This window comes from Hypanus sabinus, unplaced genomic scaffold (assembly GCF_030144855.1).
Source record: "Hypanus sabinus isolate sHypSab1 unplaced genomic scaffold, sHypSab1.hap1 scaffold_441, whole genome shotgun sequence".
In the NCBI taxonomy this organism is placed as follows: Eukaryota; Metazoa; Chordata; class Chondrichthyes; order Myliobatiformes; family Dasyatidae; genus Hypanus; species Hypanus sabinus.
In genome coordinates this window covers 30,694-52,865 of record NW_026781315.1, presented here as the reverse complement: position 1 = coordinate 52,865, position 22,172 = coordinate 30,694, and the positions used below count along the sequence as shown (strand labels likewise).

Below are 22,172 nucleotides of genomic sequence, written 5' to 3'. Positions count from 1 at the left end.
AAGTCTGAGGTGTAGATGGTGAAGAGAAAGGGAGGCAGGACAGTCACCTGTGGAGCCCCAGTGCTGCTGACCACCCTGTCTGACACACTGTTTTGCAAACGCACGTACTGTGGTCTGCCAGTCAGGTAATCAATATTCCATGACACCAGGGAAGATCACTGTCAGTTTCTCACCCAGCAGGGCAGGGCGAATGGTGTTGGACGCACTGGAGAAGTCAAAAGACCTGACCCCCAAAGTGCTCGCCGGCTTGTCCAGGTGGTCATAGACAAGGTTCTGCAGGTAGAAGAAGTCATCCTCAACTCCTCGTCGGGGCTGGTAGGCGAACTGGAGGGGGTCTAACTGTGGCCTAAACATAGGCCACAGCTACTCCAGAACAAGACTGTCCAGTGTCTTCATGATGTGTGAGGTCATTTCCACCAGTCTGTATTCATTGGAGCCACTGGGGCGTGGCAGCTTTGGTACAGGGATGAGGCAGGACGTCTTCCACAGCACAGGAACCCTGTGGAGACTCGGGGTCAGTTTGAAGACATGGTGAAGTACCCCACATAGCTGGGGGGGGGGGCACAGGCTTTGAGCACCCTGGGGCTGACACCATCCGGGCCTGAAGTCTTGCTTGACAAAAATCTCTTCAGCCAAAGGATGGCTGCTGTGTGGAAACTGTTGCCGCAGAGGGTGGTGGAGGCTGAACTTTGCGCATATTTATGGTAGATTTTAATATGTTCGTGATTGCTCAATAGCAGGATGAAGGCAGGAATATGGTGTTGGAATAAAAACCATGTTTGAATGGTGGAGCAGACTCGATGGACAGAATCATCTAATTCTCCTCCTACATCTTGTGTCGGACCATAACTGAACGATGACCCCTTCGTATCTCATATCAGGCATTGCGAGGTGCGAGGGGAAGTTTCAGATTTGTTCTTTGAGATCGTTATCTTTTTCATCAACATTTAAACTTCAATAAACAGAAATATTTTTTCTCATTTGTATTGCTAATGTGTTTTATTATCTCTCTAGTTAAAGTTAGACCTGCAGTGAGCGATTTGTAGGAAGAAAAACCCGAAATGGAAGGAAACTACAACTGAAAACGAGGGAAAAACAACAAGTGAAGCAGCCCGAAGACTGAGAGCATCAACTGGACAGAACCGTCCTGACTCAGAGTTTCCATTGATTCGGTCAGCAGAAAGTCAGGTGAGTCTCTTTTCGTCAAACACTGGTCCTTTTGACATTACATATCTATACAATGGAAGGCAGGAAACAATTGGAATGGGACTGAATGTGCCAGTTATTCCTCTGTCAGACCCAGCTGCAATCACTCCAAGTCTGGTAATGTGTTGTCAGCAGCCCGGCTCTTTAAAGCCACTCACATTCCCTCAGTGTTTGCTCATTTCAAACTTTTGCGCGTTTGGAAGTAGATTTTGGTCAGTTCTGAGTGGGGAGCGGGAATGAGAGGGGTTTGTTTATACTTACTGTCTTTCAGAAATGTAACTACTTGAATTTAATTTGTGCCGACTTACTAACCATATCCTGTACCTTCTCAAATAAATTATCGATATACACGACAAGTAGGAATGGGTGAAACCCCGGGAACATCACTAAGCACGGAACTCAAGTCCAAGTAACAGCTTCTCACCGTGAACTTCTCTTTCCTAACAATAATCTGTTTGGAGACTCTGGGGCCCTGTAACAAACTCATGGTTCACAGCAAGATTAGACAGTAACTAATACAAAGAGGAACTTGCTGCTTCCTGTAAGGACGCGTATCCTGTCCGATCCAAAGAGAAAATCCTCCGTCATTTACAACTTGATTTGCCTCGGGATCCATCCTTCCCGGTACGCTGCATCCGATAATCCGTAAGCCCCCAGCCTCCCCCCACCCCGCCAATAACCCCACATCCTTCCCATTGTTCACCCCACAATCGAACCCGTGGACAGATTCCCTTCTCCCACATCCACACTCGCAACTTGGGTATCATAACTAACTGATCGTACATTCCCGGCTCGGGCGCAAAACTGAAACCAGGTCTGCAGCACTGGCGACCCCGGACACCCCAGATGACTGGTTCAGTTTCGGCCCTTACCCATTGCAACCGACCTTCGATTTACACAAACCCGAGATAAGCCCCTTCCTCACCGCCGCCCGTTCAGGAAAACCGCTGGATTCAGCTGGGTTCGGCACTGTGCCCTGACCTGTAGGAGGTCCCCACAGTGCCAGCTGTGGCAGGATGTCGGACGGACAACACAGAGCGTTCGGGTGTCGGTTCTTTTACTGTGACATCCTCCAAACTTTACATTAACTCCATCCAACCGACTCTGGGCGAACTTCAACGAGCAAGAAATAAATCCCTGTCAGCGTTCAGCTGTCTGAATGATTCGCTCACTGTCGGGGTGGTTTAGATTACCGGAAGACAAGGACAGCAGGGACGAGAGGTCTTCTGTTAACTGATATGAATCTGTGTTTCCCCTGCTGGCAATTCCTGTTTACAGTAGTAAAACTGTTGTTTATGAAAATACTAAACAAAGAGACACTGCACTGACCGAACCACCTCAAATCAAATCACCCTGGAAAATCTTCCCCAGAAACGTTCTGGCTTTTGTTTCCCAACTCGAGACAGGCAGCACACCGCCCACTCTACGGACAACATGGCAGAGCAAGGCACCTGGCAAGGGACTTTACATCACACAACATCGAATTCAGTGCTGGAACCCGTTAAGTTTCCTTCGTTCTCCCCCTGAAATCATTAAAACCTCCACTAAACAACTTTTGAATGCAAGCTCTCACCCACATGAGACGTCACACTGGCGCCTCCAGATAAAACCATCAAATACTGGATCAGTATTAGGCCATTTGGCCCATCTGACGTCACGTGCGTCTGCGGGTTTGTTTCGCATGGTTGTGCAGTTCAATCTTTCTTCCGTTCAGATCAAGGAGTGACATCCGTATATGTCATGTCTTCTCATTGCGGATGGGCATTTATTTGTTCCTTGACTCCATGTCACTGTTACAGATTGCCGAAGTGCAGTAAACGTTTCCAGGTATATAACCCTATTAATGCAAAAAGGAAGCCTTCCCATTCTTTCGGACTTCTCAAACATTTGTACACTTCAGTGAATTCTCTCGCCAGAAGTTCTAGAGCAGAAGCTCAGTCTGTCTCATATTGCCACACAATAAGTGGGGACTCATTTATTATTCTCATGTACGGAGGGACAGTGAAAATCTTGTCATGCATACATTCCAGCTGGAGAGGGTGCAGAGCAGATTGCTGAAGATGCTGGCTGCATAAGGAACGAAAAGTCGACTGTACTCATTTCCATACAAGCTGCCTGGCCTGCTGAGTTCCTCTAGCTTTTTGTGTGTGTTCTTTTATATTCCATGTCCGGTTTTGTAAACTGTGCGGGACCGTTACAGTTTTCATCACTCAGATCATTATATCTGCGTTCAAGATATAAATTCCAATGAATTTTGTTTTCAAGAGTATTCAACAGATATGTTTTGTTCTTCCTTATATTGCAAATGTGCTTCATTATCTCTCCGATAGAAGTTAGATCTGCGCTGAGAGATTTGTTGCTTCCCACGACTGGAAGCAAAGAAAAACTGAAGACCAGGGAGCAGCAACATTTGAACGAGACGAAAACTGAGGACACCAGCTGGAGAGAACCATTCTGACTCAGGGTTTCCTTTCATTCAGTCAGGAGGAAGTTTGGTGAGTCTCATTTACTCAAACACTGGTCCTTTAGACATTACATACCTGTACAAAGGAAGGTAGGAAATAGTTGGAGTGAGACTCAATGTGCCCACAGGTACCAGTTATGCCTCTATTAGACCCAGTTGCAATCACTCCAGGTCTGATAATCTGCTGTCTGTAATCCCTGTTTTTTAAAGCCACTCCCATTCCCTCAGTGTTTGAATATCTCAAGCTCTTGTATCTTCTGAAATAGATTTAGATCACTTCTGATGTTTCCTTGCTTGGCTGTGTTAAGTCATAATCATCTCAAAATGCTTTGACAATTCCCTCTCTTTACGAGACGCCGCAATTGCTTCATTCTGTAGTGATCTCAGAAATGTAGAACTGCCGCGATCTACAGTGACATGTAATTAATTCTTCCAGCTGTTGCAAGCTATAATGATATACTTCCTTCGAATATATGGTTGTGCAAGCCTCTGCTGAGAACCAACCCATCTGATGCCAAAAGTCCCAGCAGCACATTTCCTTCAGTCACAAAAAGCAAAAGCCAATCGATAATTTACATTTACATACCCTTATTTCATCAAATATTTCTACTAATAAATTCTCAGAACCCATGACCCTGTGATAAAGCAGAAAAAGGTTTTGCAGCGAAGTTATGATCCAATTTGACCCTGTACCAAAGGGACGGGTTCTCCTGTACATTTGACTCTGTCCCTCATTCGTGGTTAACAAAACTTCCTAAAATATACACCGAATACTTCTGAAAAATCTACAACATCTGACGAAGCATTGACGTACAATAATCACCGACTAACAACTGCAAAGGAACAAAACTGTTATCAAAATAAACGTACGCATTTTCTTGAGCGAAACGCTAAGCCTGCTATGGTTTTGCCTGGCTTTAAACCCGCTCTCTAATTTACCGTATCGGAGAAAAACAGGAAAACATGCATTATAGCTTGACGCAACTGCTATAGAGAATGATTTGAAAATATTCATTGTTGCATCTGTAAAGCAACTAATTCAAATAACGGAACTAATTTCCAAAGATATAAACATTACCTTTAGACGAGAGAAGTATAGAACATAAACATTACGAAAGGTGCAGTGGAGCTTGTAGTATATGACAGATAATCATGAATCAATATAGCAGATACATAAATATGAAATATGTAAGTGTATTTAGGATATCAACAAGCAAAGGAGATAGTTCACCGCGTGATAAAGAGACATCATTCAACAGAATTTACTTCAGGGCTAAAGAAAGTCTGCCAAACAGAGCTGAATAGTAACAATATAACAAGAGCAATAAACACGTTCACTCTGCCTATATTAGCGTATTCCTTTGGCATAACACCTCGGTCTGAAACTGATCTGGAAAGCTTATACATATGCTCCACACCAGGGCAGTAGGTTTGCTGTTTTTAACCTCCTCCAGTATAGGTTTGGCTTTACACTTGGGGTCATTGTCTTGCTGCAAATCAAATATTTTCCCAAGTCGCAGTTCTCCTGCAGACTAAATCAGGTTTTCTTCCAGGATTTCCCTGTATTTTGCTGCATACATTTTACCCTCCACCTTCACATGACTTCCAGGACCTGCTGTAGTGCAACGTCCCCAAAGCATGATGCTTCACGGTAAGGACAGTCTGATTTTGATGATGTGTAGTGTTAGGATTACATCAAATATAGCATTTAGTCTGATGGGCAGCGCTCAGGTTTGGCTTCATCGACCTTAGAACATTCAGGGTCTCCCACATGTCTTCTGGCAAACTCTGGCCGAGATTTCATGTGGTTTTTTTTCTGTTTTTTTTTCAACAGTGTCCTTCACTTTGCGACTCTCCCATAAATCTGTGACTGGTGAAGCACCCAGGTAACAATTGTTGTCTGCGCAGTCACTGATGCTTGCAACTCCACCATAGTTGTCATAGGTCCCTTGGTGGCCTCCTTCACAAGTCTTCTTGTTGTAAGTTCACTCAGTTTTTGAGGACAGCTCCTCCAGGCAGATCTAGGGCTGTACCATTTTCTTTCCATTTATTGATGATTGACTTAATTGTACTCCAAGGGATATTCAGTGACATGGAACTTTCTTGTATCGATCTCCTGACATGTACTTTTCAATAACCCTTTAACGGAGTTCCTTGTAGTGTTCTTCTGTCTTCAGGGTGTGGTTTGACTCGCCAACAGTTGAAACTTCTTGGTACATTTGTAGACTTACTACAATAAATTCAGACATCTTGACTGCACACAGGTGTCCAAAAACAGATCTCAATTTAAATAATAATGTGACTTCTAGAACCGATAGGCTGCACCAGTGCTGACTTGTTGTGTCATATTAAAGGAGGAGGAATGCTTACGCAATCAGTCATTTAGTGTTTTATATTCAGAATTAATTTTGATCACTTTACAGAGATTCTTCCACTTTGACACAAGTCTTTTTTGTCAGCCGGTTCGGATATCGCCCAAGTACGGAGTGAGAGACACTGACGCAGGTCAATAGTTCACAGAATTTAATGCAAACGATATTACAGGGAAAAGAAGACAATAAACACTAGGCCAAACAGGGTGGTTGACTAAGAATTTCAAATGGAAAACGAAGCCTACACTGCGGCTGAAAAAAGCAACTAAATATAAAACTAATACCGCTAGTCTTCAGACCCAGTTGACTCGACAGTTCAATTTCTCAGGTCGAATGCAAGCAGGCAGCGAAGAATTGTTGAGTTCAACTCGCGGCAAACACTATGATGACAAGTATTGAGTTAAATACTATCAAAATGAAATAATAATTAACTGCCATGTGCATATTCACAAGCGCATGCCGTATCTACTGCGCTGCTGAATCCTTGTTCTGACACTTTTATGTTCATCAGCGTCAAAAAAGCCAAATTAATGCCACTATGATTGAATGTTGTAAAACAATAAAACATCAAAAAAACATGGAATATAGAAATCTGCAGCGCATTACAGGTCCTTCAGCCCACAATGTTTTGTTGACAATCTACCCTTCTCTAGAAACTGTCTAGAGTTGCCCTACAGCATAGCCCGCTATTTTTCTAAGCTCCATGTACCGATCTATGAGTTCCTCAAAGGACCCTATTGTGTCCGCCTCTACCACCGTTGCTGGCAGTGGAATCCATGTTCCCACCAGGATCTGTGACATCTCCTGTACCTCCTACTTCCAAGCACCTAAAACTATGACCCCTTGTGTTAGCCATTTCAGCACGATCAATGCCTCTCATCATCTTATGCACCTCTATCAGGTCACCTCATCCTCCGTGGCTGTAAAAGGAAAAGACCAAGTTCACTCAACCTATTCTCATAAGACATGTTCTCCAATGCAGTCAAAATCCATGTAAATCTCCCCTGCACTCTCTCTACTGTATCCATACCCTTCCTCTAGTGAGGTGACCAGAAATAAACACAGTACTCCAAGTGCGGTCTGACTGAGGTCATATATAGCTTGGACATTGTTTCACAGGTCTTGAACTCAATCCCACAGGTGATCAAGGCTATCACAGCATATGCCTTCTTAACGACACTGTTAAACTGCACAGCAGCTTTGAGTGTCTTATGGACACAAATTCCAAGATCTCCCTGACCCTCCACACTGTTAAGGGTCTTACCATTAATATTATATTCTGTCTTCCAATTTGACCTACCGAAATGAACCACTTCACACTTATCTGGGTTTGAACTCCATCTGCCACTTTTTAACCCAGTTCTGCATCCTATCGCTGTCCTGCTGTAAGCTCTGACAACCCTCCAGACTATCCACAACATTTCCACATTTTGTGTCATCAGCAAACGTACTAACCCACCCTTCTACTTCCTCATACAGGTCATTTATAAAAATCAGAAAGAGGGGTCAAAGAACAGAACCTTGCATAACACCAAGGGTCACCATCTTCCATGCAGTATTCCAACCATCTACAACTTCTGTGGGAAAGCTAATTCTGTATCCACAAAGCAATGCCCCGTTTGATCCCACACCTCATTACTTTCTAAATGAACCTTGCAATGGAAACCTTATCAAACGGATTACTGAAATCCATATACACTGCATCCACTGCTCCACCTTCATCAACATGTTTTGTTACATCCCTAAAGAATTCAATCAGGTTCATAAGGCAGGACATGCCCTTGACAAAGCCGTGCTGACTATCCCTAATCAGATTATGTCTCTCCAAATACTCAAAAATCCTGCCTCTCAGAGACTCCCACAACAACACACTCACTCAACTTGCTGGCTGGTCTATAATTAAGTGGGCTATCTCTACTCTCTTTCTTGAACAAGGAAATTATATTTGCAACCTTCTAAACCTCTGGTCCTTCTCAACATACGATTGACAATGATCATCGCCAGAGGCTCAGCAATCTTCCCACAGTTGCCGGGGAGCAGATCTCAACCGGCCCCGGCAGCTTATCTAATTAATGCCTTTAAAAAACTCCAGCACATCCTCTTTCTTAATGTCTACACACTCCAGCATTTCAGTCCGCTGTAAGTCATCCCCACAATTGTGAAGGTGCTTTTCACGTGTGAATACTGAAGCAAAGTATTCTTGAAGTGCCTCAGAATATTTAAAATGATCGGCAGATTGAGAAATGTCTGTTGATAATGTAGCTGTGAATTCTAACCAAACAAAGTTGACATTGCTGGTGACCCACCCACAGATTTGTTTTACTTTCCTGGCGTCCCGTCAGCTCCAATGATGATTGTTACCAAAGTCGCTAATAAGTATTCGATACTTTATTAGCAATCAGCAAACATACAATCTTGAAGTGATGAAACTGTAAGGTCCCCAGGTGTCAGTTCAGCGTATTTGAATGGATAATAATAAAATATGTGACAACGGTCAGTTCCCAGCTGTGTTCCGCACAGAGCAAAGCACAAATATGTAACTGCTTCCCTTTGTGTTTACCACACCTCGACTGATGTGACTAGTTGCCATAAAAAGCTTCAGAAAAAAACAACACAGAATACAATGCAGGTAGACAGCAGATGCATGGTTCCTACACACTGGTTCAGCACTAATACAGCGACTTCCACCTGAAATGTTAGCATGCCGTCTGTCTTGTTGAATAATTCCAGTTTTATTTATGGTTAAAAATTTCGCAACTTGTTTTGGATGTACGGCAGTCGACATTGTGTTCAGCAAGGTGCCATTTAACTATCTGATAATAGCCAGGTGACATGAAAGCTTGACCAGAGTTTAAGTGCAAATGATTTTCTTAAAGTCGTACAGGAGAAAATGTAGCTCAGAAGATGTCGCGATGCTGTGTGTGTGTGTTTGGTGCGGGGTGGGGACGGGGAGGAGGGTGGATTGCATTGTTCAGGATGTCACAGTGCTTCTACATAGAATCAAACCATAGAATAAAATCATAGAATCAAAAAAGTTACAGAGAAAGGTTGAACAAGTCTCTATTCATTGGAGCGTAGAAGGTTGAGGGGGGATTTGATCGAGGTATTTAAAATTTTGAGAGGGATACATAGAGTTGACGTGAATAGGCTGTTTCCATTGAGAGTAGGGGAGATTCAAATGAGAGGACATGATTTGAGAGTTAGGGAGCAGAAGTTTAAGGGAAACACAGGGGTGTATTTCTTTACTCAGAGAGTGATAGCTGTGTGGAATGAGCTTACTGTAGAAGTAGTAGAAGCCAGTTCAGTTGTGTCATTTAAGGTAAAATTGGGTAGGTATATGGACAGGAAAGGAGTGGAGGGTTATGGGCTGAGTGCGGGTAGGTGGGACTAGGTGAGATTAAGAGTTCGGCACGGACTAGGAGGGCCGAGATGGCCTGTTTCCATGCTGTGATTGTTATATGGTTATATATTGCCTGAAGCATCATTGCCAGGCGATGTTAAACTGAAAGGAGACGGTGAGAACAGGTGTGACAGAGAAATCTGTGTAATCCATTGATGAGAGGAAAAGATGTCCCATTGGCCAGCAGAAAAGCTTCAACCCACCCTGGTGTAACAGTTGTCCATTACTCACCATAGCTCCATCAGTGGTAGGAGGACCAAACGAGTGGGTGCTGTCTGCTCAACCTGCCTTGTATTCCATTGACGCATCATTCCCGGTCCAAGACACCGGATTCACTCCTAAAAGGGAATTGTCTACAATATAGCAGGCAGAGTAGATACCCCAAAGAATCCTGGTCCAGTGTACAATCCATGGAGAGATCGGAAATGGACATTGTCTGACTGTGGGTGGATGGACACAGGTGGAGCAGGTCATGTCAAGGCTTCAGTGGACAGGCCCAAGATACTTGGAAGTGTTTTCCTCAGTATAAAAGCAAAACAATGTTCTCCTTTACAGCTTAATTAATGTCTGAAACTCCTGATACTTTTGTTTGAACAGAGCATCAAAACCGGATCACACCTGTCCTCAAAATGGCACAAGGAGCAGGCATCGGAAGAGTTCCAGTGCAGTCAACATCGGGAAAGGTCACGGGTATGTCTGCGAATTATTTTAATTTATAAATATTGCCTTGACTCTGTGTCTGGGTTTAATTCAATATCGTCAATTTCCAAATTATTTGTGAGGGGACTGAGCAGAGACTGTTAACATTTCTGGGGGAAGCACAGTCACACGTGGACAGGGTACAATTACTGTTTTCTTCCTGCTCCTCTCGCAGATTGTGATGCATATTAAAACAGTGAGTATTCCAGAACACAAGACATTCCATAGATGCTGAAAGTTTTGAGCCACACAAGGGCACACAAAATATTTTCGGAATTCACTAGGTCAGGCAGCATCCATAGAGAGAAATAAACAGCTGACGTTTTGGATTGAGACAACAAGGAGTAGAAATGTGGTAATATCTAGAATTTCTGTCCCCTTCATTTCCAGTCCCGATTAAGGGCGTTGGCCTGAATCATTGATTGTTTATTCTTCTCCATAGATGCTGCCTGATCTGCTGAGCAGCCTCAGCATTTTGTGAGATATTCCAGAGATTTGCTGAGGAAGGGTTTGACCAGGCAGGCAGACAGTAACCCAGAGCAAAGCGATGGTGATGGGCAGTACCAGGAGAGTGATGGTGATGGGTTACTATATTCTCAGGAAGAAGCAGAGTTTTTCAAATAGAGAGGTATATACCCAGGGACACAAAAGGCAGCCTTCAATAGATGGAATTATGCCTCTTCAGCCTCGGCCGGCAGAGATTTTCATCTGCTCTTCCCAGGTCCGCGCCCATTTCACCACTCCCAACTCCCCTCCTATATATATTTCGGGGTGTTTGCTCACTTGGTGCATCATCTTTAGGTTCAAGAGAGAAAGTTCCTGCCCAATAATGCTCCTCATTTTCCTTCACAGGTCCGAGCACAGCAATCACTGAGCTCCTGGCAAGCTGGAACGATTTCCAGCTGCTGCAGCTGACGGACTTCTACCGGGACAGGCTGGAGCAGGCGATGGAAGGAGGGGTGCACGGAGTGAGCCTGGCGTTAACGGCCGAGAATCAGTTCAGCGGAGAGGAACATCGGGTGAGTGAGAGGGAGAATGGGTTTGAATTTTCACACTTCACAGGACTGATGGGTGTCGGAACTCTCACTCATCGGATAATAAATTAAATAAATGAACAATTGGAAAATAAATACTGTACATCCAATTACAAAACGAAATGTGACTCTGAACCAGTGGTGGAAAGAGGTGAAAATACGCGGCAGACTGGTGGGTTGCTGCTGAATGTTAAGAGTGAGCAGCAGCTGTATGGACCGAGAATAGAGGAGATTGTGGAAATATGCCAGGATGTTGTGCTTTCGGAAGTCCGTGCAGCGTAACAGCTGGATGGCACTGAGAAGTAGGGTATCATCTGTGTTCGCCACAGGAGCTTGAGTGTGTTCTGTTCTGGGTGGAGATCATTCTGTTACAATCTGTAACTGCAAACAATGTGGATCGGGGAACACTGCCATGTTGTAATGTGTAATCACTGAGTAAACCTCCACTGGAAATGGCAAAGGAAAGGCATCAGGTGTCAGCCGGTAATCCGCTGTCATGTTGGACACTGGCGGACTGAGGAGATGAATCATTTTTTCTGCAACCTCTCCAAGACTGCTCACTCTGTTATAAAAACCTGCCTGACTTCTTTCTTCGTCTGTGATCTTTATTTTCTGATTTCTGTTTTACACCGTCAAATTCGATGAGGAATTATTTATGGATTTGGAGCCACGTCAATGGAGCGGTCACAGACCAGCCAGGATCTCATTGAGTGGTGGACCAGGTTCACGGTGAATGTCCCTCCGTGTGCTCTGCACTCAGAATGTACAGTCCATGTCCAGACAGGATCAGTGACTGCTCAGTGTGATCCCGTTACAGAGCACATCATTTACTTCTCATTCTCTGTGTGAATCTGTCAGTCCCCAATATGTTCACTGTTACTCTTCACAGAAAATCTCTGATCTCGCTGATAAGGGAGAGCGGGCGGACAGTTCTAAACTCCTCCTGAGCCTGGTGATGGAGAAAGGCTCCCGCGCCCGGAGGGTGATGTGGGAAACCTTTGTCAAAATGCGGATTGGTGTCCCAAAATTGGACAAAATACTGAAAGAAATACAGGAACATGGTGAGATAGCATCACAGATGAATTTAATTTAGGATTCAATCACAATTGACTTTATAATTTTATACATTTCAATTCCTCAAATGGTTTTATTCCGAATAGGCTGTGTTCCGGTCCATCGACCCGTACCGGAGATTCCCAGAGAACTGAAAGGTAAGTGAAGAAACGCCGTTTCCACCGATGGTAGATATTGTGTAGGGCCATATTGATGTTGAACCACCTGGATTTGACCAGGTATGTGGTGGCACCATGAGACACGTGGAAAATATTTGCTGGAGGGATATCTTTCTCAGGGCATTATCAGGAACAACTCATAGAGTTGGGGTGTTTTCTGATAGGGACCACTCCTCTCTGACTCTTACAACGACAGGTCCCTCCACCGGACCAGAGTGGAAAAGAGGACGATCTGGAGGAGTGAAATTCTTAGAAATTCTTCACTCCGAAAAGTGAAATCCTTCCCCTGCAGCTGCACTACCTGAGCAACAGCTCTCATCCTGGATAATTTTTCTAAATCCCCTCAGATCCTACAGATTATCATTTTTAGAATTGAGAGTCCACGGAAGCTCTCATCACAGAATAGCAATGAGAGCATCCATTTAATGAGAAAATCAGGTAACACCCAACTGCTCTGTTCAACCCCAAAGCAGCATATCAACCCAACTTTGTTCACATAAGTACTGCCTTACTGCAAACACTGCTACAGTTATCCAGTTTTACTTCCAACTCAATAATCCTGGGAATTCCATCAGGAGACAGTGTTAGTGAGCGTGTGATGGGGACAAAATCCTCAGCTCAGTCCACAGAAGCTGAAGTTCATGTGATGTGTGATGGACACTGTGGAACGGTGAGAGATGGGAATTGGGACAGAGAAACCAAGGTAGCCTGCAAACTTGTTCTTCACAGGTCTTCATGTTGTTTGCCGAAGGAACAGACACAGCAGTGAAATTCCCATACCCATTTCTAATACAAAACCGATACATTCCCTGATTATTGAAGAATATCATTTCTAACACTGTCACTTTGTCTGAAGTAACTATTTAAACTACCAATGTTTTCCTACGCTCCCCATCCCACCCGTATACATTGAACACAGACGCCACACATCCCTGACAGGGTCCCGACACACTGTGAGACCCCACACACCCCTGACAGGATCCTGACACACTGTGAGACCCCACACATCCCTGACAGGGTCCTGACACACTGTGAGACCCCACACATCCCTGATAGGGTCCTCACACACGGTGAGACCCCGCACATCCCTGCTAGAGTCCGGACATGCTGAGATCCTGCACACTCCTGACAGTCCCTTCAAATTCTGTGAAATCCTGGATACACTTTGCAGAGTCCTAACATACTTTTACACGTCCTTTCAAAGGATTGTGTTCAGCAGTAGTGCAGCTGCAATTAGCTGTTTCCACATTTTGCCTTCCCCTAATTCAGGTCTCAGGGCATCGACATCGCTTTCCATGATTGTGACAGATAGTCTCTGTGTCCAGAATACTCTCTCACTGGCACCCCAAACACTTGTCCAGCTACATTATCTCCTGCGTCGACGGGTCGACGAAAGATACAGGTTAGGCTAATAATCCTTATTGTATGGACGGCCGTCCGGGTGAGTGAACATGATGGAATGGTTGGGACTGAAGTGGATAGTTCTTTGGAAAGAGTGTTGTGGGTCAGGTAGTTGGACATTGAGAGTGGATCAGCACATGGAAGTGTGATGTTGTTGTCTTTATGAAGACTTGATTGAGAGAGACAAGATTGGCAGATCAATATTCCAGCGTTACAATATTTCAGATAGAGAGGGGAGGTAATACGTTTGAAAAGGTTTATTTGCTGACCTGGGGAATTTCACAGCTGCAATCAGAGAGGACACACTGGGGATTTCAAGTACTGAGGCAATATGAGTGCATAGAAATAAGATAGATACAGTCACTGATGGGTTTTTACAAAACATCTCCTGGTAGTCATCATGAGATACAGGAACTAATATGTAGGCAAATTCTGGAAAGATGCAAAAGCAGCAAGTTTGTTGTAGCGGGTAATTTTAACTTTCCCTGTGTTGCTGATGACCTTTCATTCTCTGTCCCGTGTTTCCTACCTGCAAGAATATTTTAGGAATCTCTGATGGTGAGATGTGTTCTGGGAACAATGTGTGTAATGTGTGAACTAGAGGAGAGGCCAGACTGCAGCTGGTATTTGAAAGTAATCCGGCAGGTTGCTGAGGTTTCAGTGGTGGAACATTTGGGAACAGTGAACACAACTCCTCTTCTCAGATGGTTATGAATAAGTAGAGGTCTGCAGCTTATAGAAATATACAAAACCTACAGCACAATACTGGCCTTTCGGCCCACGATGCTGTACCGAACATGTAATTATTTTAGAAATTAAAAGGCTCTATTGTTTCTGCCTCCACCACAATCGCTGGCAGCCCATTCCACGCCCTCACCACTCTCTGCATAAATAACACTTACCCCTAACAATCCCTCTGTACCTGCTTCCAAGCACCTTAAAACTGTACGCTCCTGTGTTAGCCATTTCAGCCCTAGAAGAAAGTCTCTGACTATCCACACAATCAATGCCTCTCATCATTTTATACACCTCTATCAGGTCACCTCTCATCCTCCGTTGTTCCCAGGAGAAATGGCCGAGTTCACACAAGCTATTCTCATAGGGCATGTTCCCCAATCCAGGCATTACTTGTAAATCTCCTCTGCACCCATTCTATAGTTTCCACGTCCTTCCTGTAGTGAGGTGACCAGAACAGAAGACAATACTCCAAGTGGGGTCTGACCAGGGTCCGATATACCTGCAACATCACCTCTCGGCTCCTAAACTCAATCCCAGGGTTGATGAAGGCCAATGCACTGTATGCCTTTTGAACCACAGAGTCAACTTGCATAGCGGCTTTGAGTGTCCGCTGGACTCGGACCCCAAGGTCACTCTGATTCTCCACACTGCCAAGAATGGGGTGTGCAGCATTGGGTGTGGGAAATATAACTTGGGGGAAGGCAGTTTCAGTGGCAAAGGCTTAGATTGAGAGCACCTCTTGTTAGACAAATCCCCAACGGGCATGATTAAATATTAGCTGAGCAGAATTTGGGTCTGGAATGTTGCAAACAGGATTAAAGCCAACGACGTCAATGCCTGTAGATCTTGATGGGAGATGTTGTAAATTTAATCTGAAAGGGAGAGATGAGTTTCATGATGCTGAAATGAAACAGTCAGTTGTGGAGAGTGAAGAGGCATGCCAAAGAATGCATTGGGATACAGATCGGTTGCAGATGCGGATGGGGAACTATCAGGTGGAGTTTAATCCAGAGAAGTGTGAGTACTTCCAATTCAGGAGATCAAAAGTATGGGGAAGTACAGAGTAAAGGTCACGACCCTGACGTCATTCATATCTACAGGGATCCTGATATCCATATCCATAGCTCCGGAGGCAGGCGGGATGAGTTTATGTGGACATCGTGCTAGCAGCAACTTTGTGTGAAGGTCCCATACCTATACTGTACTATACAGGTCTTGTGACAGCTGAAATCCTGAACCACCTGCTGCCAAAATTCCTCGGTCTCTGCTCTCTTCACGACCCGACCTGTAATCGGCATGGTTTCAAACTTGTATTTAAAGTCGCTGACCAGTAGCATCTCCCCTTTCTCCCCTTTCCACAGACGTTGTCTGACCTGTACTCACATCTACACTCCAGTCCTTCTACAGCTGTGCTGCAGAGGGCAGGCCAACATGCTGCATAACTGTGGTGGACTGGAAGGCTCTACTACCGGTAGTCAAAATTGCCCAACGCATCACCGGGACCCCCAGCCTACCTTCAAACAGGGACGTATAAACAGAAAGGCTCCGGAAAAGGACCAGTAGCATCAGGAAGGATCCCACCTATCCTGCCTATGGGCTGTTTGCCCCTCTCCCATGAGGGAGGAAGCTACGTAGCATCCACAGCAGGACCACCAGACTCAAAATCAGTTACTTTCCTCAAGTAGTAAGACGGATCAACAATGATTAAGCCACCCCTACACAACTAACAACCCCCACCCCACCACCAGCACGATTTGAAACTTTTCTGCCAGAACCACCTGAGGTCAAAATAACTCCTGTATCGTATGTATTTATATTTATTGTGTTTTCCATTGTGTTCTTTATCTGAGTTATTATGTGCTGCATCACATCCGGAATAAAATTTATGCCCTGACCTTTGCACTTGAGTATCTTCAATCTTGAATCTGTTGAGCATTTGCAGCTCATACTCTTTAAGAGACAATAGATCTGCCGTCTCAAACCATTTTCCGGAGGAACTCAGTGAGCTGAGTAGCATCTATGATGATGGGGGGGGGGGGGTGTGGGGTGGGGGGTTAATGTTTGCGTTTTGTGTCAAAATGCTGACAGTCCCAATCTCCTGAACAAGACATTGACACATTGACATTTTCTCACCCAACATCAACCACCCACAGTGCACATGCTGCTCAATAAAGCTACTTCTTTGTATTTTGAATCAGTGATGGTGGGTGGGAGGGGAAGCTGTGATTGCCTAACCTGCTCCTTTCATAGAATGCTCACGATCCTTTTCTCCGTCTCCATACGCCACATGAAACATCCGGCTTTCAAAGTTCTTCCACAGGAACAAAGATAGCTCTGTCAGTAGTGGGAGTTTATCCAGTACAGGACAGTCGGGGGTCAGTAAACTACCAGGGAAATACTCACCTTCACAGCACGGTTAATGTGGAAATGTGAATATCTGGTGTTTATCTATACCAGGCCTCTCTGTCCAGTCAGGGCTCTGTTAATCATATTTACTTTACTGTAGGAGCATCCATTGATTAATCCATTAATGCAACAGTTCTGAGCTAACTCTTGTGTGCTTAAATACTGAGATCTGAGGTGAGGCATCTAACAGTTTGACCACTGTCTGTTCCCATGGAAGATGTACAACAGAAACACAAGGAGACTCTGTGGGAACAAACTAAAACACTGAGAGTGAACACGATCCTGATGCGGGAGAAGGTGAAGGTTTTCCAGCTGGTTGATCGATACTTTGAGCTCACTGTCATTTCTACTGTTCGGGATCGGAGACTGGTGGAACACGAGCTGCTGGCAAGAGGCAGAGATCACGAGGAGTGGAGAGAGAAACATCTCGGCAGAGAGCTGGAGAAAATCCGGACTGATCAGCTGTTCCAGAGCAGCTTTTCCCGGAGTAAATCCAAATCTGGGAGTTCGGCAGCAGTGGCCGGAGTCCCGGGGATTGGGAAAACAACAATGGTACAAAAGATTGTATATGACTGGGCCACGGGGAAAATATACCAACAGTTCCAGTTTGTCTTCAGTTTCAAATTCCGAGAGTTAAACTCCATTAACTGTAGAATAAGCCTGAGGGAACTGATTCTGGATCAGTATCCTTACTTTGGGAATATCCTGAGAGAGGTCTGGAAGAACCCAGAGGGATTGCTGTTTATATTCGATGGTTTGGACGAATTCAAACACAGAATCGATTTTGCTGACAGTCGGAGAGATACAGAACCCAAGCACCAGTGCCCAGATCCCGAGTGGTGGTGTGAAGTGTCTGACATTGTGTACAGTTTAATCCAGGGCAAGCTGCTCCCAGGGTGTTCAGTGCTGGTGACCACCCGTCCCACTGCGTTACATTTATTGGAAAAGGCAGAGATCAGTGGCTGGGCTGAAATCCTGGGATTGGTTGGTGAGGAAAGGAAAGAATATTTCAGCAGGCATTTTGAAGATCAGACGGTGGCGGCAGCTGTTTTCAAATATGTGAAGGAGAACGAGATCCTGTACACCATGAGCTACAACCCCTCCTACTGCTGGATCCTCGCTCTGGCACTGGGCCCCTTCTTCACACAAAGAGTCAGGGACCCGCAGCGAGTTCCCAAGACCATCACCCAACTGTACTCCTACTATATTTACAACATCCTGAAAAACCACGGCCGTGAGATTGAGAACCCCCGTAATGTGTTACTCAGGGTTGGTCAGATGGCCTTCAGTGGAGTGTCCGAGAAGAAGATTGTGTTTACAGATGATGATTTGATCAACCACAATCTGCAGCCTTCCCAGTTCCTGTCCGGGTTCCTGATGGAGCTTTTGGAGAGAGAGGATTCTGCCCGGTGTGTGGTGTACACATTCCCACACCTCACCATCCAAGAGTTTGTAGCTGCAGTCGCACAATTCCTGAATCCACATCCCGGGGATATCCTGATATTCCTCAATGAAGCCCACAACACGACAGATGGACGATTTGAGGTATTTCTTCGTTTTGTTGCTGGTCTCTCCTCCCCAATGACAGCTCGGGGCCTGGAAGAGTTTCTGGGTCCATTTCCTCATGAAACAACCTGCCAGGTGATTGACTGGGTGAAGAAGAAGGTTAAACACCAGAGTTCAAACACAGAGAGTGAAGCTGGTAAAAGGAGCCTCCTGAACACATTGCACTATCTGTTTGAGTCTCAGAATCTTGGACTGGCTCAGGCCGCACTGGAATCTGTGGAAACACTTTCATTCAGTGGAATGACACTGACCCCGATTGACTGCGCGGTCCTGTCTTATGTCATCGGACTCCGTGACACAATAAAACACCTCGACTTGGAGTACTGCCTTGTTCAGAGTGAAGGAATCCAGCGGCTGGGACCCGGGCTGCACAAGTGCCAGGATTTGAGGTAACTTGACTTATCTATCACTCTGTTCCATTGTGTTGTTTCAATGTCAAGGGATTTGGTTAAAACTATAGTAAATGAGGTTCTGAAAAATTGTGACAAATGCCCTAGTGATTGGCCACTAATTCCCCAAGTACAGGAGGTTTCTGTGATTCCTTGTGAAGGGCTGTTAGAGACTTTATCAGTTCTGAGAACACCGGCCTTTGGTTTAATGATAATAAATCACAGGAATGGTCGTGTTTCTCGCTGCCTGTAACACGTCCATTGACAATGTTCCTTCTCACTGTTACTGACACCCAGACCGACACTGACTGCAGCAGGTGGGTCAGAGATTCACACTCCCTTCCCGGTGAGGGACAAGAGACCGTCCTCAGACTGTCCCAGTGAGAAGGAAAGAAATACCATTGTGAGATTGTCCTCCCCTGCCCTTCCTCTTGTGTGACTATCACCATCACTCCACCTGTGTGACTGTGCTCACTACCAGATACCCAGACCCCATGGACAAATCTTCTCTCCCGACTGTGGGCCTCAGCTCAGACCCACCTCTTCCATGCAATCTTTTTCTGTATCCTCTCGTCTTGTAGGATTAACTTTTCACATCCTCCTTCCTCCTGTGGGATCTCTCTTCCCATCGAGTTTTCCTCAGGTGCGGTCTCTTCCACCATTCCCATCGACAGTCTCCCAGTCATAAATTTTCCACACTGTGGGACTTTCTTCCATCATTCCTCCCTGCTGCTTCTGATGCTCTCAGGCCAATAACACTTCTCTAACCGTCAGAAATGAGACAGAATATGTGTATTTTACAGGATTACACCAACAGATTAAATTACTGATACTCGGTGAATACCCTGGAGCTGGGCAGAGAGGGACGTTGACAGTGATGGGAACACTGATCAGTGATTTACTGAAGGGTACAGTGGTTCCTGAAATACCTGATTGAGAGTAATTCCCTCAGACCCTCATCAATTCATCAATTTGTTCAGCAATCTGTCTGTTTGTGTTTAGACTTGCGGGGAATGAACTGGGAGATTCAGGAGTGAAACTGGTGTCTGTGGCTCTGAGTAACCCGGAGTGTAAAATACAGAGTCTGGGGTAAGTACCAGACTGTGGGAGATTGTGTTTACAGTCACTGAGTGTCTGACACTGAACATTAATGTGAACAGTAATTGAGATACAGATAAACTCTGGGAATTTGTACCACCTCCTCTCTCTGTGTCCTTCACCTTCTCTCATCTCCAGGTTGGACAATATCGATCTCACAGTTTCTGGTGCCGAGAATCTTGCCTCTGCTCTCAAAACAAACCGATCACTGATGGATCTGTACATGGGTCGTAATAAACTGGGAGATTCAGGAGTAAAACAGGTGTTTGTGGCTCTGAGGAACCCGGAGTGTAAAATACAGAAACTGGGGTAAGCACCAGACTGTGGGAGATTTTGTTTACAGTCACTGGGTGTCTGACACTGAACATTAATGTGATCAGTAATTGTGTTACTGATAAACACTGGGGATTTTTACCGTCCCGTATCTCACTGTGTCCTTCACCCTCACTTTCTCTCATCTGTAGGCTGAGAGATAACAGTCTCACAGATTCTGGTGTCGAGGATCTCGTCGCCGCTCTCAGTACAAACCCATCACTGACGGAGCTGGATCTGAGTGAAAATAAACTGGGAGATTCAGGAGTGAAACTGGTTTCTGCGGCTCTGAGAAACCCAGAGTGTAAAATACAGAAACTGCTGTAAGTACCAGACTGTGGGAGATTGTGTTTACAGTCACTGGGTGTCTGACACTGAACATTAATGTGATCAGTACTTGTGTTACTGATAAGCACTGGGGATTTGTACCATCTCCTGTCTCTCTGTGTCCTTCACCCTCACTCTCTCTCATCTCCAGTCTGTACAATGTCGGTCTCAGGGATTCTGGCGCCGAGGATCTTGCCTTCGCTCTCATTACAAACTCATCACTGACGGTGCTGGACCTGGGATTAAACTCTCTCACAGACAGATCTGTCCCGGCTCTCCGCCGCGTCATACTGACCCTCCCGAGTCTGGGGCGGATCGGGTAAGTGCTTGTGTTAATGTTCAATGTGATGAAATATCAGCGGATCAGTGGGTTTTCTGGTGAAATTTGTCTGTGAGTGGTGTTGAAACATTAACCCCGGTCCCCTGTTACTGACACTGTTGTGTAATCTGTTTATTTCATCGCTATTCCCGCATCTGTTTCAGGCTGCACTGGAATCGGTTCAGTCCAACAGGAGAGAGGGAACTGAGATCTCTGCAGGAACCCAGACCAGGACTGAGAGTGGAGTTGTGAAGATCTGAATGTGTGAACAGCCCTGCTCGCTGGATGAGGACATGTTGGCCGATTTCCTGCAAAACACGTTTAATTTCTAACTGTTCTAACAGATCCTGGCTTCAGCCGAGCTCTCTGTGATCTCAGAGGTGGTGCCGCAGTGACATGATTCCGTGTCCTATCTAGTTCACACATTCCTTAATTTGCATTTGTCATGATGAAATCAATAAACTGCTGTAACTTCCTGCATTGGTGTCGGACCTGAGTCTCACTAGAAGAGAAACAGTGACCTGGGGTTACTGCTGCCCCCCGCACTCGGTGAACTGCAATAATGGTTCTGAGCTCCTCACTCTGGTACAGCAGCGTCTCAGAGATTAGGCGCCCACAGACAGTTAACATCTACTGTAATGTCAGACGTGATTTCACTGAGGTCCCAAGTACGAATGGGATGCGGGATGGAATACCGGCATTCAGCACAGGGTGAAGTTCCAACCGCATCGTCCCATCACACGCTCCGGTGGTCAGACACAGAGTGAATCTCCCTCAACATCATCCCATCACACACTCCCGGAGACAGACACAGAGTGAAGCTCCCTCCACACCGTCCCATCACACACTGTCGGGGTTAGACTCTGAGTGAAGCTCCTTCCACACCTTCCATCACACACTTCTGGGGCAGACACAGAGTGAAGCTACCTCAACACCGTCCCATCACACTCTCCCGGGGTCCGACACAGAGTGAAGCTACCTCAACACCGTCCCATCACACACTCCCGGGTTCAGACACGGGGAGAAAACACGTCTCTGCAGTGTGATATACCAAAAGAGTTCTTGAGCTGAAACAGATTACAAAGGACATTCTCATTGTGTTCACCTTGGAACTGTAGCATAGGGAACCACAAACACACACACACACGCACACACACACACTCAATGAAGTGGTACAGCTGCGCCTCAGTTCCAGGCTGAGATTGTCCA

General features: G+C 45.4%; 1 protein-coding gene across 3 annotated transcripts; it reads left to right on the top strand.

The window, feature by feature from the left end:
* The first annotated feature begins 748 nt into the window (after nucleotides 1-748).
* LOC132388953 (NACHT, LRR and PYD domains-containing protein 3-like) lies at nucleotides 749-21,436 on the top strand. 3 transcript variants are annotated; one of them, XM_059961378.1, is made up of 13 exons: nucleotides 749-891; nucleotides 1,015-1,188; nucleotides 3,537-3,701; nucleotides 10,040-10,132; nucleotides 10,994-11,160; nucleotides 12,065-12,236; nucleotides 12,336-12,386; nucleotides 17,170-18,907; nucleotides 19,910-19,996; nucleotides 20,144-20,314; nucleotides 20,470-20,640; nucleotides 20,796-20,963; nucleotides 21,128-21,436. In XM_059961378.1, exons 4-13 carry the CDS (start codon nucleotides 10,072-10,074, stop codon nucleotides 21,213-21,215), a joined length of 2,874 nt encoding a protein of 957 aa, XP_059817361.1. In that variant the 5' UTR covers nucleotides 749-891; nucleotides 1,015-1,188; nucleotides 3,537-3,701; nucleotides 10,040-10,071; the 3' UTR covers nucleotides 21,216-21,436. The 3 variants fall into 3 exon arrangements, with proteins under 3 accessions (XP_059817361.1, XP_059817362.1, XP_059817360.1); XM_059961379.1 differs by lacking the exon at nucleotides 3,537-3,701; XM_059961377.1 differs by lacking the exons at nucleotides 749-891; nucleotides 1,015-1,188; nucleotides 3,537-3,701 and adding an exon at nucleotides 5,294-5,321.
* The last annotated feature ends 736 nt before the right edge of the window (nucleotides 21,437-22,172 follow it).